The 18358-nt window shown below is 39.0% G+C and overlaps 1 protein-coding gene across 9 annotated transcripts in view; it reads right to left on the minus strand.

Moving 5' to 3' along the window:
• The window catches only part of Rbcn-3B (WD repeat-containing protein Rbcn-3B), a 95554-nt gene that overhangs the window by 33604 nt on the left and 43592 nt on the right, over nt 1-18358 (minus strand). For 4 of the 9 annotated variants that reach the window (XM_045736975.2, XM_069326313.1, XM_045736973.2 and 1 more), the window contains 2 exons: nt 8607-8675; nt 401-505 (listed from right to left, as the gene is read on the minus strand). The exons of 2 other annotated variants lie outside the window; for them this stretch is intronic. In XM_045736975.2, coding sequence (XP_045592931.2) covers nt 401-505; nt 8607-8675 — 174 coding nt within the window. The remainder of the gene's footprint in view (nt 1-400; nt 506-8606; nt 8676-18358) is intronic. 3 more of the 9 variants (XM_069326314.1, XM_069326316.1, XM_045736976.2) reach the window with 1 other exon arrangement.

Raw genomic sequence — 18358 nt, forward strand, 5'->3', positions numbered from 1 at the left:
GAAGCACAGGAGGGAAATCACAGATACAGTGTAATAATTGGAGTATTATGAGGGCTAACAAGCACAGCACAGAAGGATGAGCTGAAATGCTGAACTGTGCTGAGATCAAGTCTTAGTACTGTACGTGTACTGTACCGGTAAATCTGACCATCCCTGAAAGCTGTTTCAATCTCCAGTGTCAAACTCTATTCACTAGAAAATAACACATTTTGGGTATATAATGTGCTTTATAAGTACTGTAAAAGGAAATCTAATTTGACAATAAAACAGGCTGTCAGCTTCTGGTTAATCTCTAGAATATGATCATTTAAGCAAGAAGTCGAGGGGACCCTTTAAATATGGATGGAATGGGTCCATGTTAACATGACAGTGTCGTCAACCTTGTAAAATCAACACTCACCCTTAGCCGAGCTGAGTGTGGTAGGGCGGAATCCTGACTGTTCCACCTTATTCTGTATAAGGTTCTGGACACTCTCTGCTGATTCCTTGACTCGTGACAGCAAGCCTGCATCAATGCCACCACCACCACCACCACCACCACAATGACCAAACCCACATTAGTTCACACAAGACATGGCAGCAAGCCTACAAGTCATGGTGCTGCATCTACTCTCAACCAGTTATTAATGACAATCTACATTACAGTACAGTATTCTACAATATATAACACTTTCCTTTATTTGCTACATATTTTAACACATGTAAAATACTAATAAATTACAAAGCAAATTTACTGATATTGTTCTTCTGGAAAATGCCAAATCAACAAACTTGAACAACTACTGTATTCACAATTGAAAAGAATGTCACCTAGGCTAAAACATGTTGCCGAGAACTACAACTGGTTGGTGAGGTGCGGCCCACTGCTTGTGTTGGCACACCGGGAAGTATTAGTAGTTACACACACAAATTCTTCACAACTGGTCCAGGTCTCGGACAATGGCTCCAAAGATACAGGTGAAGGGTTTGGCTACATATATGCTATTACTTAAATTACTTTATATAATATAAAATGTTAATTATAATATTGTAATTATTTCCATTCACACAGGATATTAGATAAAATACTTACAACTGAATAAATTTATGATTCACAAAAACTCAAAATTCTGTTTACATAGCATAAGCATATTTTTAATTGTTACACACAGCATTCTAAGCCAATGCTTTATTTTTTATTCGTAATACAGTACTGTCTGAATGTATAAAAGCCAGTAATTCATCACCTATATCCAATGAGCCATTTTCTACATCTAAGACAGGAAAGCCCATATAAGATGTACATATGTGCAAACTAAGACACATTAGTTTACTGAATCAATGGAATAGTGGAATTAGTCTTGTAAATAAGGCCAGAACGGCAAGGTGAGAGGTGTGAGGGGGCACAGTGCAAGGAAACGAAACACATCATGCACACACCAACACTTGAATTAGTCGTCTCTTTCTGGTCAGGCACAACCTCGACCTGGATAGCAAATGTTGCGTACTGTTCAACGTTGGATTCTTATTATAAATAATGGGAGTACCCAGCTCACTCAACATGAGGTTAGAGTTTGTTTATCAGTACAAGTTCCCATTATGGTTACCAAAGGTTTCCCACCACTTGCCATCTGCTATATCCAGTGGAGTGTATTCCTACGAAGCAAAGTAAGCATTGCTTACCCTACAACAATTATTCCCTTTCAAATAAAAATATCTTTATTTGGTTAACATACTATTTAATTCAATTGTATGTGCATTCTGCATTTTTTGGTCCCAGATTTTCAAGCTGCATTTGGCACTTCAAAATCTGTCCCTCAAATACACGCCTAGTTGTGCTTGCATGGGTTGAGCTTCAGCTCTTTGGGCCATCTCTCAACTGTCAATCAGCTGGTGTACAGATTCCTGAACCTATTGGACTCCATCATAATTACATTTGAAACTGTGTATTGAGTCAGCCTCCACCACATCACTGCCTAATGCATTCCATTTGTTAACTACTCTGACACTGAAAAAATTATTTCTAACATCTATGTGGCTCATTTGATTACTCGGTTTCTACCTGTGTCCCCTTAATTGTGTTCCACCCGTGCTAAATAGTTTGTCTTTTCTTTATCCACCCTGTCAATTCTTCTAAGAATTTTACAGGTGGTGATCATGTCTTCTTTAACACTTCTGTCTTTCATGGATGTGAGGTTTAGTTCCTTTAGCCTTTCCTCGTAACTCATACCTCTCAGTTCTTGGACTAGTCTGGTGGCATACCTCTGAATCTTCTCTAGCTCTGTCTTGTCTGAAAGGTATATAAGGACTGTACATATGTGCTTGTATGGTATGTAAAGGTATGTAACCAGGTATGGACTCCAGGTTAGAGTTGCATATTCCAGGATTAGTCTGACATAAGTGGTATACAAGGTTCTGAATGATTCCTTATACAAGTTTCTAAAGGCAGTTCTTATGCTGGCCAATCTAGCATACGTCAGTGATGATAAGCTTTTGATGTTGCTTCTGACTCTTCTGGCTTTTGGAGACAGGTTCGGTCTGCTATCAACCCCAAAATCTGTCTCTCTACTTGACTCTTGCAGGATTTCACCTCTCAGATGCTCCCTTGTGTTTGGCCTCCTGCTCCTTTCAGCTTAATTTCATTACTTTACACTTACCCGAGTTAATCTTTAGTAGCCATTTCCTAGACCACTCCTTCAAGGTCGTCCAGGTCATCCTGTAGTCTCTGTCTATCTCCATCTGTCTTGATTCTTCTCATAATTTTTGTCTCATCAGCAAACATTGAGAGGAATGAGTCTATGCCCTCTAGAAAATCATTTACATATATCAGAATCAGGATGAATCCAAGTACAGAGCCCTGCAGGACTTCACTGATGACATCTCACCACTCTGAGATCTCCCTCACAGTTATTCACTGTTTCCTGTTGCTTAGATACTCCCTTATCCACTGGAGCACCTTACCATATATATCTGCCTGTTTCTCCAACTTTTGTAATTGACTCTTATGGGGTACTGTGTCAAAGGCTTTCTGACAGTAAGAAAATGCAGTCTGCCCACCCTTCTCTTTGTTGCCTAATTTTTGTTGCCTGGTCATAAAATTCTATTAAACCTGTGAGGCACGATTTACCATCTCTGAACCCATGCTGGTGGCGTGTTACAAAGATTGTTCTCTCCAGGTGTTCTATGAGATTTTTCCTCACGATCTTCTCCATATCCTTGGTGAGAGGATAGTGGTGAGTGAAGCTCTGGAGCACTGATGACATCTCACCATGCCAATACGAGTTAGGGAAACTGGCCTGTAGTTCAATGCTTCTTGCCTGTCCCCCTTTTCTTTATATTGGGACTACATCAGCTGTCTTCCAGCTTTCTGGTAGACCTCCTATTTCCAGTGACCTGTTATACATCATAGAAAGTGGCACACTTAGTGTTTCTGCATCCTCTTTTAGTATCCAGTGAGATTCTGTCAGGCCCAACAGCCTTTGTCACATTCAGCTCCAACAGTTTCCTTTTAACCTCATCATTAGTAAGCTCAAATTCCTCCAAGGTGGCTTTGTTTACTACCTCCTGTCTCAGTACAGGGCCTCTTGCTCTATTGTAAGAACCTCCTGGAATATCTTGTCGAGTTCTTCACACACCACCTTGTCATTCTGTGTGTGTCTGTTCTCCCCTTTTCCCAATTTCATCACTTGTTCCTTCACTACTGTTTTCCTCCTGATGTGGCTGTGGAGCAGTTTTGGTTGGGTCTTGGCTTTACTTGTGATGTCATTTTCATACTGTCTCTCTGTTTCTCTCCTCACTCTGAGGTACTCATTTCATGCCCTCTGGTACCTCTACCTGCTCTCTGGTGTTCTGTTATTCCCATAGTTTCTCCATGTTCTAGTACTTACTCAATTGCTTTGCTACCTTACATTCCTGATTAAACCATGGATTCCTCCGTTGCTTTTTATTTTTCTTCTTTTAGGCCGGGATAAACCTGTCTGCAGCTTCCCGGCACTTCTGGGTGACATAGTCCATCATATCCTATACAGTCTTTTCTCCGAGTTCTGTTTGTGTGTGTGTCACTCCCTTTGAGAGCTCATTCATACAGACCATTGACCAATGGTCTTAAGACTCAGTTGTATGGAACACCACTTTCCACTCCATTCCTGCCTGACATAGTCTCTCTATGATCCTTTGTTTCCTGTCCATCAAGTACTTCCCTTTTCTTTCCATCTAGTGTACAGTACTGTATTAGTCTTTTGTGAGGAACAGTATGAAAAAGTCTTTTGGCAGTCTAGAAAAATGCAGTCTACCTATCTTTCCTTCTCTTGTCTTATTTTGGTGACCCTGTAATAAAATTCAAACATGTTTGTTAGGCATAATTTTCCCTCTCTGAAGCTGTGTTGTGCTGCTTCTATTATACAATTTGCTCTCCCCAGATGTTCTACAGTCCTTTTTTTTTGACAACTTTCTACAATCTTGCACAGAATACATATTAATGACACTAGTCTATAGGTTAGTGCTTCATGTCTCTATCTCTTTCTTAAATATTGGAACTACATTTGAATTTTTTCAGCTTTCCAGTAATTGTCCCATCTCAAGTGTATTGTTGAAGACTATGTTATATTAATGGGTAACTCAAGATTCCTGTAATTTTCTTCAGTAACCATGGTGATACCTGGCCTGGTACTTCTGCCTTTGTTACATCCAGCTTATCCAAGTATCTTTTTACCTCTTCTACATTAACTTCAATTCTGTCTAATTTTGTTTCTGGTTGTCTGTTGTCACCTGTACTGTACTTGGATACCAATCTAGTTCTGGTTTGAATATCTCCTGGAACCTATTGTTGAGTTCTTCATACACTTCTTTGTCATTCTCCGTGTGTTCCTCCCTGACCCCCCAGTCTAATCACATGGTCTTGAACCATTACCTGGGCCATACCTGGAGAGGGTTTCAGGAGTTCTTCTACTCCCAGGGCCCAGCCTGGGGCCAGGCTCGACTTGTGATAACTTGATCCAACAGTCTGTGCTTGGAGCAGCCTGCAGGCCCACATATCCACTACAACCCAGTTGGTGTGGCACTTCTTGCAAGAACTTGTCCAAGTGCCTCTTGAAGATGTCCACCTTTGTTCCGGAAATATTTCTAATGCCTGCTGGGAGGGTATTGAATAGCCGTGGACCTCTGATGTTCAGACAGTGTTTTCTGATTGTGCCTATGGCACCTCTACTCCTCATTGGTTCTATTCTGCATTTCCTTCCATACCCAATATTTTTCTTCATATGTGGATGTGCAACAGCTTAGATTAGCTCACCTAACGAGCCAGCTTGGTGGGCTGTATTCAATATTAGATAGAACACAGAGGCCATACAATGGTATTGAACTCACATTCCTTAGCACCCAGGCACACACTGCTCATTGAACCATGATGAGTTTCAAAGTACAATATCACTGTGGCCCAGTCGGTAGTACATGTACCTGGGGAGTCCAGAGATGCAAGTTCCATCCAACCACACCACCTCAATATTTTCTCATATATGAAGCACGATACTTTGATATAATTGTGTGTATATAAATCAATTTAATGGTAAATGAACAGAGATAAAGAAGATTAAGAAAGCAGAAGTCCAGACACATATAGAGGAGCAGACACAGATGATGCATATAAAAAGGTAGAGAATAGAGAGAACACAAGTGTCTAGAATCTGCTTAAAAGTCAGGAAATGATAAGAAGTAATTAACACCTGCCCAAGACTTCAAAACCAAGTACATACAGTACCTACAGCAAACCATAAAGATAGAGAACATGAGAGATACTGTATATACAGTATCTTTAACACTTTTTGCTTTGTACACAGATCACTGATAATTCTCGATTCACGCTAAACCGCAACACCGCTTCTAATATTATTTACATTCATGTGTAGATCACTGGCAAGTCTCGACTCAACGTAACTCGTACCATCACCTATAACCTCATTTACGATCATATGTAAATCACTGGCTAAATCTCAATTCACTAACCCATACCAACCAGTCTAAGCTGCTTGATGGGGTTCTGGGAGTTCTTCTACTCCCCAAACCTGGCCTGAGCCCAGGCTTGAATTGTGAGAGCTTGGTCCACTAGGCTGTTGCTTGGCGCGGCCTGCAGGCCCACATATCCACCACAGCCCTGTTGGTCCGGCACTCCGTAGAGAAAATTATCTAGTTTTCTCTTAAAGATGTCCATGGTTGTTCCAGCAATATTTCTTATACAGTACTGTACTCGCTGGGAGGAAGTTGAACAACATCCCTCCCAACCTGATTTATATTCATACATAAATCACTGGTATCAACTCGCTAACGTGTACCGGCGTCTCTAACCTGATTTATGTTCAAAATTTTACAATAGGTTTATTAAGGTTTAATAGAGTGTATTTGGTATACGGTAGTAGGTTGACACTAAAATATAAATTGGAATCTTTTAGAGCCATTATATAATGTTCAAAAGACCACTTGAATATTAAAGACACATCTTAGTAACAACATTAACCTTTGAAGAAATGTGCATATTATCACTGATCCATGTTTGATCCATGATGCACACAACATCCCAAGATGTTGTACTTTGTAACATTTGAAACTCCTGTAAATACACAGCATTCCCAATAGGTATTTGAGGCCTTCAGAAAGAATCTATTATCATGAAAAGTTATATTATTTTGGGAACATTTTTTGTATGCACAAGGTATGATTTCTTAGCAACATAGGAAGAGAAAAACCTTGTTTCAAATATCCTTTTTCCGAGTTCCTACAGATAATGTCTCGTGTAGCCCTTGCACAATAAGACATGCCAATAAACATCTTAATATAGTCAACGTTTACTTGGTGTAGGGCTACTTTAGGCCTGAACTGCTTAGATCAAAAGAATCTCTTGCACAATGTAATGGTTAATGAGATTCTCAAAGATGTTCCTCCAAAAAAATATTCTTTATATAAGAACTACATACCAGGTAAGCCCACATATACATAAAAGAAACAGTGAAGGACATGGGGTTTTGACATCAGAGGATCAGTGCAGCTAAGACAGTCCTAACTAATAACACTAACAAACTGGTGCAAATAATTGGATTAATCTTGATTGCAAACTACATCACTAGTTAGGTGGTTACTTTATATAATAAAATTATAGCACTAAAATTGTTATGTTATGCACAAAAACTATTTAGAACTTCATAAACGTCTAACTTCCTGTTGTTCTTTCTGTTGACGATCATGCAGATTAACACGCCACAAAGTTCATGCTTCCCCATGCACATCCACACACACAGTAACACAAAAGCAGTAACTCCAACAATATTAGTATCTAATTGAAAAAAAATGGCAATATCAGTATTGTGAAGCATGTTTCAGTTACATTCATGAGGTGCGGTCAAGGTGAAATCCTAGAAACTTATTATACGAGTCTTATACCGTCCCTCGCCCTTCTATGAAGAGCAACACAAGACATGCCAATCATGAATAAACTTCTTAATATAGTCAACATTTTACTTGGTGTAGGGTTGCTTTAGGCCTGAACTGCTTAGACCAAAAGAATCTCTGCACCAAATAAAAACATATTCTTTAATAGAGGCTTGTCCTTGACTGGTGTCACCCACTGGTCAGCAGCTCCTGGCTTTCATTCACAGTTCAACCCGTCCTCTTACTAAATGCACTACATTTTTTACGCAATCACAACCACCTTAAAATTTGGGTGGTTTAGGGAAATTAAACACGCTGCACTATTGATGCTTTCTGGGACTAATGAGTATCAGCTCCAGTATTAGATGGGTTGGCTAGTATTTACCAATTTTGGATACTGTAAACCACTATTTTTTATGGAGGGGAAATCGAGAGAACGGGCTGCACAGTTAGTGCTCTAGAACTGCTACGTAGCGGACACAGTGGCAGCAGCATAAACAATGCTTCAGAAGCATTTCTAGAATCAGACCCTGCATTCTGCATGCATGGGGGTACAGTACTAATTTGACCTAATTTAATCTAAATACAAATAACTTTTCTGGAACATGAGCTTTTGGTGCATTATGGCATCTGGCAATGAGTGCAACATCCTCTCACACAGTTCAACACGTGTGTCGCATTTGCATGACACACACAATATTACTGGAAGATTCTCTACTTTGTTTCCATACTAATTAGTAATTATCTTGACACAATTTCCAAAGAAATTTTAATATAAAAATGTATATACAGAACTGTATTAAAATACACAAGATAAACAGGGCAAATGTCTAGCATCTAAAAGTCTTTAGTTCATAGCAACTTTATATGTTGTATGAAATTTATTTAATGCAATAAATTTGGTATGAAAAGCAGAGGGTATGTGCTTACCTATCAGTAAGTATGGGGCAGTGTGATCTAGATCGTTATGCCCTGCCTGCCTCCTACCCATTTACCTGATGCCCTATTACCACCATATTATACGCACAAAAGCTTTGTCAACCAAAGTTGGCGTCAGTATTAAATCTTCCAAGGGACATTTTTTGCAATGAGGGTTGCCATGTATTGTACTGCGTATATAAAAGGATGAACAGTATATGTACTAAATGTACTGAATTAGGCACATTGCTGCATGAGGGATGGGCACCAAAATGCTCATGTTCCTTGCCTACCCTGTTGGTCTCGTTCTTTCATCTTCTTCTCCACATTGGTGCTCTTGTCCTTAGCACGACCGAGAATATCTAATCACGACGACGTGGCCGTGGAATGAGGTAAACGAAGGGAGGGAGGGAGGGAGGGAGGGGAGGGATTGCTCAGCTCATTGCTCTTGTGGCCTTACTTTATCAACACTCAACACATACTGTACACTGCATTGGTAAATACTGCTCCCCATACACAGACATGCACACACACACACGCACACACACACACACACTTACAATAACAATATTCATCAACACTATAATCACAATATAGATACATATACATACATAAATAGTACTTACATAATCACACACATAAATATACAAACTAATGTATATATACATCAGTTGAATAGAAAATACAGATTCAGAAATTTGAAGCAATAGACACTGAAATGACCAGTCAGAACTTTTAGTACATATTTTTTATAATCATACGAGTACCACCCACAAATCAAATACGAAATTGTATGCATGTATGAGAATTCTATTTTTATAAATGGAAAAGTTAAAAAAAATCCTAATATAACGTTCAACTGCAATGTCTATAACATTAGCACTCAAGTCCGTATGAACTTCATGTGTGTATTATGTAAACTTTATTCAATATAGCTAACTAGAAGACATTTTCCATCACCTGAATAGAAATATTACGTTTGTCTACACTCTAATATAAAAATTTAACATTCTACTATGCTAGCCCCATTCAAAAGACCAAGAATGATTCTACCTAATGGGAAAAGGGGTTTTGTTAACAGATAACATAGTTCAACGGGACTTGGCTAGAACATTTAAACAGGACTACCACAATTATTATGAACTTAACTGCTCAAGCACATGTAATCTTGTTGAGCAGTCTAACACACATTACCTACTACTGTACTTAAAATTTCTAAAATAATTTTAATAGACTTTTTTTCTATCCAAAAAATTCAAAGATATTGGACCATGTCATGATTTCCTCGTGTCTCGCAACTTACCAACTGTTTTCTCTCAATATTTTCAATGAATGAGGTTTGCCGTATCCTATTTAACTCCAGGGTTACCCCAGGACATAAAACACCTTTTAGCGCTAAATTTCACCTTGTCTGTTTCATAACATGTTTCAGGCCAGAAAATATTTTGTTTTTTTAAACGATTTGTTTCTACAATCAGACCAAGCAAATAGGTAATGTGATCAGTATTAGAATGCAAATAAGCTAAGTAAAATACCGTACAATAATTCTAAAGAGACATTCAGGAAAATATTGCATGATCAACCTTTTAATTTAAATTTTTTGACAGTGGAGTGACATAAAAAGAAAGGAAGGAATACAGGGATACTGATGTTTTGACGAGATCACTTGAAAGGACACGCACGAGAACAGATGCCGAAAGAACGTTAAATGCTAACATGAAAACATAATTTACAATAAAGAAAATAATTATATTTGTCATGGAAGAATGGATTAAAGATATGAGTGGTAAATGACACACATATTTGGAGGTAGCCATGACAGTCATCAGAAGACCTTAACCTTTCAACTGCACAACACAACCAAGGATGTTTTTACTAATTATTTGTAAGCTGCACGACATGGTCAGAGATGTTTTAAAGTACCTCATAACATTTAAATATGCAGCACATACACAGGGGCTCATAATTGCTTCCTCAGGCTTTCAGTAAACAGATGCCATTTTGGAAAATAATCATGGGCACCCCAGGTCGAGGACCGGGCTGCGGAGATGCTAAGCCCCGAAATCATCGCAATGTAACCCCCCTCCTGTGTGAGGGCCTCAGTGCCACGAGAACAACTATGAGTAGTGCATGCAGAAGCAGCTCACAGCACTGCAATGCAGCTCCAGACCACAGCATCACTTAATGATGATGAAATTGATAGGTAACAGCAATTATAGTATTTAACAATGCGTCGTACAGATCGTGACTGTGATAAAGGCTATGTACAAGGTTCAGATAATAGTGAACCCAATGCTGTCTATGATGTTCACAGCACACAGTCACAGTTTGGTGTACCTATGCATCACCAAACATGACCTCATGTTCCTCTAGAAAATGAACTTGTATAAAGTAAATCATATTCAGGATTTAGTGACCAGCATTCTGAAAATAATAGCAGTGGAGATACTTACTACAATGTCACTGAGCTTGAATGAAGGTGAAGTCAAGACCCAATATATGGGTAAATGTATTAAAAAACAAATTTTTGGATATAACCTAAATCCTTTCTCAAGGTACTGTGTACAATGTCCTGCATTGAACATTATATTGTTCAATGCAGAACAAGTCAAGTAGAACATCCAGAGCCAGGGCTTGGGGAGTAGAAGAACTCCCAGAACCCCATCAAGGTATGATCAAGATACACTATAATAATAATAATAATAATTCATTGTGTCGAGGGAAAGGAAGCCAGAGTGATTCATACACGTTAGGCTTATATCGAGGTCACGCCCATCCAAGTTTGAATTAATCAATTTAATCAATTAATCAATCAATTAAGTTACATCAATCTTAAGAAAAGACAGTAGGAGGTCTTAAGGACTCAGTGGTAGATTTTCAGATGTATAGATGCAGGACCAGTCTTAAGGACAGGACTCTCTTGACTCTTCAGTTTCTTCATATGCTTATACTGTAGTCAAGTTTTTATACATAAGCTGCAGTGTCGCTTTATGTCAATTTATGCTTTTAATTTTTTCTTAGAAGATCTATTACAAGTTTTCAACAATTGTAATGTTGCTACATGTTTAAAAGCAAAGTTAAAATTAACATCAACTCTTTATATCATTTTAATTTGTTTACATTAACTAGTTATCCAACAGAGAAAACGATTAGGATACTCAAACTTAGGATCCCCTAATAGTTAAAATGTACTGTGTTCATATCTTCTAGTGACACTAAAAAGAGCAGCAAATGGCAAATTTATGTACTGACCACCAAACAAAATATCAAATTAATCACTTATGCAATGACAAACCTCATTTATTGCATACAAAGAACACACCAGTATATACAAATCTCATCATCTTCATGCATCTGACAGAGACCAAGTTCATCCTGTGAATAGTTATTCTAATGGATAATATGAAGTAACTTTGGTTCAGCAGCATAAAATCCCATCATGCTAAATTCTCTCGGCCAAAGTTTGAGCTTAAACCCTACTTGCACTATCACCCTCATGCTAAATTTTCTCGGCCAAAGTTTGAGCTTAAACCCTACTTGCACTGCACTATCACCATCATGCTAAATTCTCTCGGCCAAAGTTTGAGCTTAAACCCTACTTGCACTATCACCCTCATGCTAAATTTTCTCGGCCAAAGTTTGAGCTTAAACCCTACTTGCACTGCACTATCACCATCATGCTAAATTCTCTCGGCCAAAGTTTGAGCTTAAACCCTACTTGCACTATCACCATCATGCTAAATTCTCTCGGCCAAAGTTTGAGCTTAAACCCTGCTTGCACTATCACCATCATGCTAAATTCTCTCGGCCAAAGTGTGAGCTTAAACCCTACTTGCACTATCATCAGCATGCTAAACTCTCTCAGCCAAAATTTTGGACTTAAACCTACCCTGTATTACCCCTCATCATGCTAAATTCTCTCAGCAAAATTTCTATCATTACAGTATAGGTAATATACAAAAACATGGAAATATAAAGACTTGCTTATATATTATATATACTGTACATATACACAGTGACATCTTGATTACCCAGAACAATTGGTTCCAGATCTTTCAGGTGCATCCTATTCTGCACTGTGTGTATTGTTAAGGGTTTGAAACGTGCTTAAAAAATAATGAAAATGATAGAATATATATTTGCATCCATTCTGATACTGTACCTAAATCAAATAGAAAAAACCAGCGTTGTATGTAATGAAATGCCATTTTCTGGGTGAGCCCCAGAGGCACCCGGGAGTCATAGGACTGATATGCACTATATTAGTCTGGGGCTTCAGTCAATGGAGTCCTGCCTACCAATGACCAGAGCCAGAACCTGGCCTCCTCAGAGATGCATAGGGAGCAATGGCTTAAGGAAACCCCCCTTGTACTTGGGAGTATTCCTTGTCTGCCATCGACTGGGGTCAAACAAACAATGACAATTGCTTGTTTCCTTTGTTCTTTAGGGGAGTTCTATTTATCTGTTCAGTCTTGGGTTTTTACAATTTCTATCAAGTTGAGTTTGTTTTCAGATGCCTACCTTTCTGGGTGCCTAACCCCAGTCAATGGCAGACAAAGAATACTCCCAAATATAAGGGAGATCTCCTTAAGCCATTGCAGACAAAGAATACTCTCAAATACAAGGGGGATCTCCTTAAGCCCTTGCTCCCTATGCCTCTCAGAGGCGGCCAGGTACTGGCTCTGGTCCCCGGTAGGCAGGACTCCATTGACTGAAGCCCCAGACTAATATGGTGCATATCAGTCCTATAGCTCCAGGGAGCTGAAGGGGAATCCCCACAGAAAAGTACATTATTAATATAAACCCAGCCTTGAATGTAATAAAATGCCACTTTCTGGGCAAGTCTTAGTGGCCCCCTAAAGCTGTCTCGTTGAGATGGCTTCCGACTACTAGGTCGCATCAGCTGTGGAATTCTATTTGGCCTACTGGGAACCAGAGCCAGAACCTGGCCCCCCCTAACACAGGTGCAGACAGCAGGTGACAATGCCATACCACCGGGAAAGTATCCAGAAAGTTAGCGAACCAATACAGACCACTGCTGGGTTCTAAGAGACTGGAGCTTTGCAACCTCCTAATGAACTCTCCCCTTTCCCCCCCCCCCCCCAACAATGTAAGATGATCAAAACTCTTGAAACAAGCACAAGCTTGTTACCATGTTAGGGGAGGGGAGGGAAGCTCGCAGTACTCACCTAATTGTACTCGCCTAGTTGTGCTTGCGAGGGTTGAGCTTCGGCTCTTTGGTCCTGCCTCTCAATAGTCAATCAACTGGTGTACAAGTTCCTGAGCTTATTGAGTTCTATATCATATCATATCAGTTCTGATATTAGCCAGCCTCGCATATGGCGCTGATATCCTTTTTATATAGGCTCCATAAGATACGTTCGGTGTGATATCAACTCCTAAATCCTTCAGTTTGTCTGCTTTCATTGAGGACTTCGTTTCCCATTTGGTACCTTGTATTCAGCCACCTGCTACCTCCACCTAGCTTCATTACTTTACAGTTACTTGAGTTAAACTCTACTAGCCATTTGTTTGACCATTCCTTCAGTTTGTCCAGGTCATCTTGTAGCCTCTTGCTATGTTCCTCTATCTTAATCCTCATCACAATTTTTTGCATTATCAGCAAACATTGAAAGGAATGGGTCTATTCCCTCTGGGAGATTGTTTACATATATCAGAAACAGGATAGGTCCAAGGACTGAACCCTGCGAGATTCCACTAGCTGACATCTCGCCAGTCTGAGACCTCACCACTCACAGTCTCGCTGTCTTCTGTTGCTTAGGTACTCCCTTATCCACTGGAGTGTTTTAGCTTCAGAGAACAGTATTATCTCCATGTCCAAAAACATAAGCATACTGAATATTGCAAAATAAAAATTATAAATTATGTATGTACAATATCTATATTACAAATTTAAAAATGAGCTAGTAGCTTTTATCGAGTCATGTTGAGTGCAAGTATCCACACAGATAAAACGAGTCAAAACTTGCACTGACAGAATAAATGTGGGAAGGAAAATTAACGAAGCAGAATTCAGCAGCATGAGCAAGTTCGTTACATCGATGATGACCCAAGGTCTTGAAAAACTTACACAGAGAAGTATGTGCATAAAGGTGCAATTACAAAGAAATGTGTGGCCATGTGCAGTAACAGTAGTATACTTAGTCACTCTGCTCTACACGCATCACACGGCCTATGCGGTACACTGTGAACAAGTAGTGATTACTCTTATGCATGTAAACTATCAGTTTGTGTGCATGAATAAAGTGGTCATTGTCTTTAGTGAAAGACCAGAACAGCACGCAAAGGTGTTAATCGACATGTGAGATATACAAACCAATATGCAAGAGAGAGAAAAAACAAGAATCCCATTCATAGTGCACTATACAGGACAAATTAAAGGACACCAACAAACAGAGAATTATATTGACCAGACCACACACTAGAAGGTGAAGGGACGACGACATTTCTGTCCGTCCTGGACCATTCTCAAGTCGATCGATTCTCAAGTCACAATTGACTTGAGAATGGTCCTAGGACGGACAGAAATGTCGTCGTCCCTTCACCTTCTAGTGTGTGTGGTCTGGTCAATATAATTTAGCCACGTTATTGTGACTCATCGCCTGCAAACAGAGAATTGTTCAACTGAATTATCTATTTGCTCATGATCAACAGATTAATTTTGTTGCAACATCACTTATTTCCAAGCAATTCTGCAAATTCCAAAATGCAACAACACCTCTGGCTCATGACTGCAGCAGAAGACAAATTAGAAATTAACTGTAACTCAATAATTTCAACTTTGATAGCTAATGCTCCACATAAAGAGCAAGACCCATCTATGCTAATCCTATTTAACCTATTTCCATGATCCCCCTAAAAATATGAATATATTACCTCATGAAAATATTAATATACTTCTTCATTTAGCATACCTCATTATTTAGTTATTATACAGTTACTATAATCATCCAACCATTATACAGTGACACAGTTACTACAATCATCCAGTTATTATACTTAATGTAACCATCCAGTTATTACACAGTGACACAGTTACTACAACCATCCGGTTATTATAATTACTACAACCATCCAGCCATTATACAGAGTCCAATTATTACAAGCATCCAGTTATAACAGTGATACAGTTACTACAACCATCCAGCCATTATACAGTGACAAATTACTACAATCCTCCAGCTTTATACAGTGAGATTTATAGTCACCATCAAGTCATTACAAAGAGATATGACATGTTAAAGGTCAGGTACAATACAAAGTTAAACTAGATATGCATCAATCACAGTAAAGTGAAGGTGGCGTCCTTGTTCTCGGCGCCGTCTCACAACACACACAATATTATGAATACATTTCAGAACTAAAATGAACTCTTTCTTCTGTATACAGTGTAATACTGTATGGGCAAAGAGTGGATGAGAGAGAGTGGCAGGAGGGGCAGAAGGGGAAATATGGTAGTTGGAGAACAATAATGTTGGTGGGGGATGATATGGTCGCTGGGGGATATGTCGGTGGTTGAAAAGTGATATGGTGGTAGCATAGTGGTAGTTGGGTGCGTTTGTTTTTACTTAAATGTGTTCGTGGAAGGCCAGATCTACAATTTAAGAACTGGAGGGAACTATTAGGGGAAAGTGCCAAGCCATTGCATCTATATAGCACTAAGAAGGGGGGGGGGTCAGGATAAGGATTAGGGATGGGACGGGGGAGAAAGAATGGTGCCCAACCACTTGGACGTTTGGGAATAGCCTCCCAGCCATTGTACAATCCATTGTTTTCAGATGAGGAGGGCGAGTGTGTAATTACCCAAGTATAGTTACAGGATGAGAGCTACGCTTTTGGTGTGCAGTCTTCCCAGTACTCTGTCATATGACAGTTTTAAAATTACTGACAGTCTTGACCTCCACCACCACCCTACTTAACGTGTTCCAGTCTGCCACACTGTTTGCAAAAGTGAACTTTCTAAACAAAAATTTGTAGCCTTTGTTTTATTAGTTTGAACCCAATGTCTTTTTGTTCTTGAAGTTGCACTTTTCAAAAAGTCTTATTTGTCAATTTTGTCAATACTTGTTATTATTTTGTATGTAGTGATCATATCACCTTCTTCGTTTATCTTACAGCCAGCCTGGGTATATATAATGCCTCTAACCTCTCCTGACAAGATGAGGTTAGTAATTTGTAGTTCCAGGAACCATTTAGTTGGATGTCTTTGCAAATCTTCCAGTTTACTGATGATATGGGCACATACAACTGCTGCATATTCCAACAATATTATCACACAGGCTGTGAACAATTTCTTTAACATTTCTCCATCCATGTACCTAAAAGCGATTCTGAAGTTGGAAAGCATACCACACGCTCTTCACACAATGTTCTTTATGTGGTCCTCGGGTGATGGGTTTCTATCCAGAATCACCTCTAGGTCTTTTTCCATTGTCAGAATTCTATGAATCTTTTTATTGTAATTTGAAGATTGTGTGTGGCCTATTTACTCATATTTCACATTCCATAACATGGAATTTATTCATATTAACTTACATTTGCCATGTGTTGCTCAATACACTTATCTTGTTCAAGTATTGAACTACAAGTACTATACCAGTAACAATGAATATTACTGGTGTAGGAACTGAACCTTGTGGTACTCTACTAGTAACATTTCTCTAACCTGATGCATTGCGTCTGATCACTGCTCTCATTTTTCTGTCAGAAATGTTTTTTCGCCATGTTAGAAGTCAATGTTATTCCTCCAACATGTTCCAATTTTCAAAACAACCTGTGTGTGTAATTACCCTAAGTGTAGTTACAGGATGAGAGCTACGCTTGTGGTGTTCCATCTTCCCAATACTCTTTGTCATATAACGCTTTGAAACTACTGACGATTTTGGCCTCCACCTTCTCACTTAACTTGTTCCAACCGTCTACCATTCCATTTGCAAAAGAACACCTTCTAATATTTTTTGGGCACATTTGTTTCCTTAGCTTGAATCTGTGTTCTCTTGTTTGTGAAGTTGCTGGTTTCAGGTATTCCTCTTTGTCAATTTGGTCAATTTCATTTATTATTTTGAAAGTACCTGTAGTGATCATATCACCTATTTTTCTTCTATTGTCTAGCTTTGGCATATTTAATGCCTCTAGCCTCTCCTTGTAACTCTTGTTTTTCAGTTCTGCAACTCTTTTTGAAACAAGTCTTTGCACTTTTTCCAATTTTGCAAAATTTTGGTCTCACAAAAGTCATGAACAATTTTAGTATTTCACCTTCCATGTAGTTAAAAAGAGAGTCTGAAGTTGGAAAGAGATGCATACGCTCCTCTCACAATGTTCTTTGTGTGTTCCTCTGGTGATAGCTTACTATCCAATATCACCCCTAGGTCTCATTTTTTATTAGAGTTCTTTAAGTCCTTTCCACATAATTTATAAGTTTATATGCATGGTCTACTTACTCCGATTCCACATTCTATAACATAATATTTACTCTCATTGAATTCCATTTGCTACATGTCACTCCAAGCACTTGTTTTATCTATATTCATTTGAAGGGCATTACAATGGTTTCCGTCTCCTATCTTAACCAGCATCTTAGCATCATCCGTTGAGGTGCCTACCTTGAGGTGCTTCCGAAGCTTGGCATCCCAGCGGCCCGGTCGTCGACCAGTTCTCCTAATCATCCGCAAATTTGTTCATATAATTCTGTATTCCTTCTGGTAGATCATTTATCTTAAGGATGAACATTACTGGTGCAAGAACTGAACCCTCGGCTGTAGCTGATGACTGGCTGTACAGCATTAACCACCCTCAAGCTAGGCGACTTGTTTCTTGGGAAGCACCGAGCATTAAGATCTCGTAATTATCAGTAAGTTAGTAGTATGGTGTTAGTCTGTATTGTTCTTTTTTTCAGTTAATTTGGGTAAGTGCAGTTTGCTGGTTTAAGGCCAATATCCTGTGATACCAGTTCTTGGCCACATCTTCTAATTCTAATAATGTACCTTTCAAAGTGTATCCTTGACATTATAGACCTTAAAATCCT

Source organism: Procambarus clarkii, chromosome 18 (genome assembly GCF_040958095.1).
Source record: "Procambarus clarkii isolate CNS0578487 chromosome 18, FALCON_Pclarkii_2.0, whole genome shotgun sequence".
Classification (NCBI taxonomy): domain Eukaryota; kingdom Metazoa; phylum Arthropoda; class Malacostraca; order Decapoda; family Cambaridae; genus Procambarus; species Procambarus clarkii.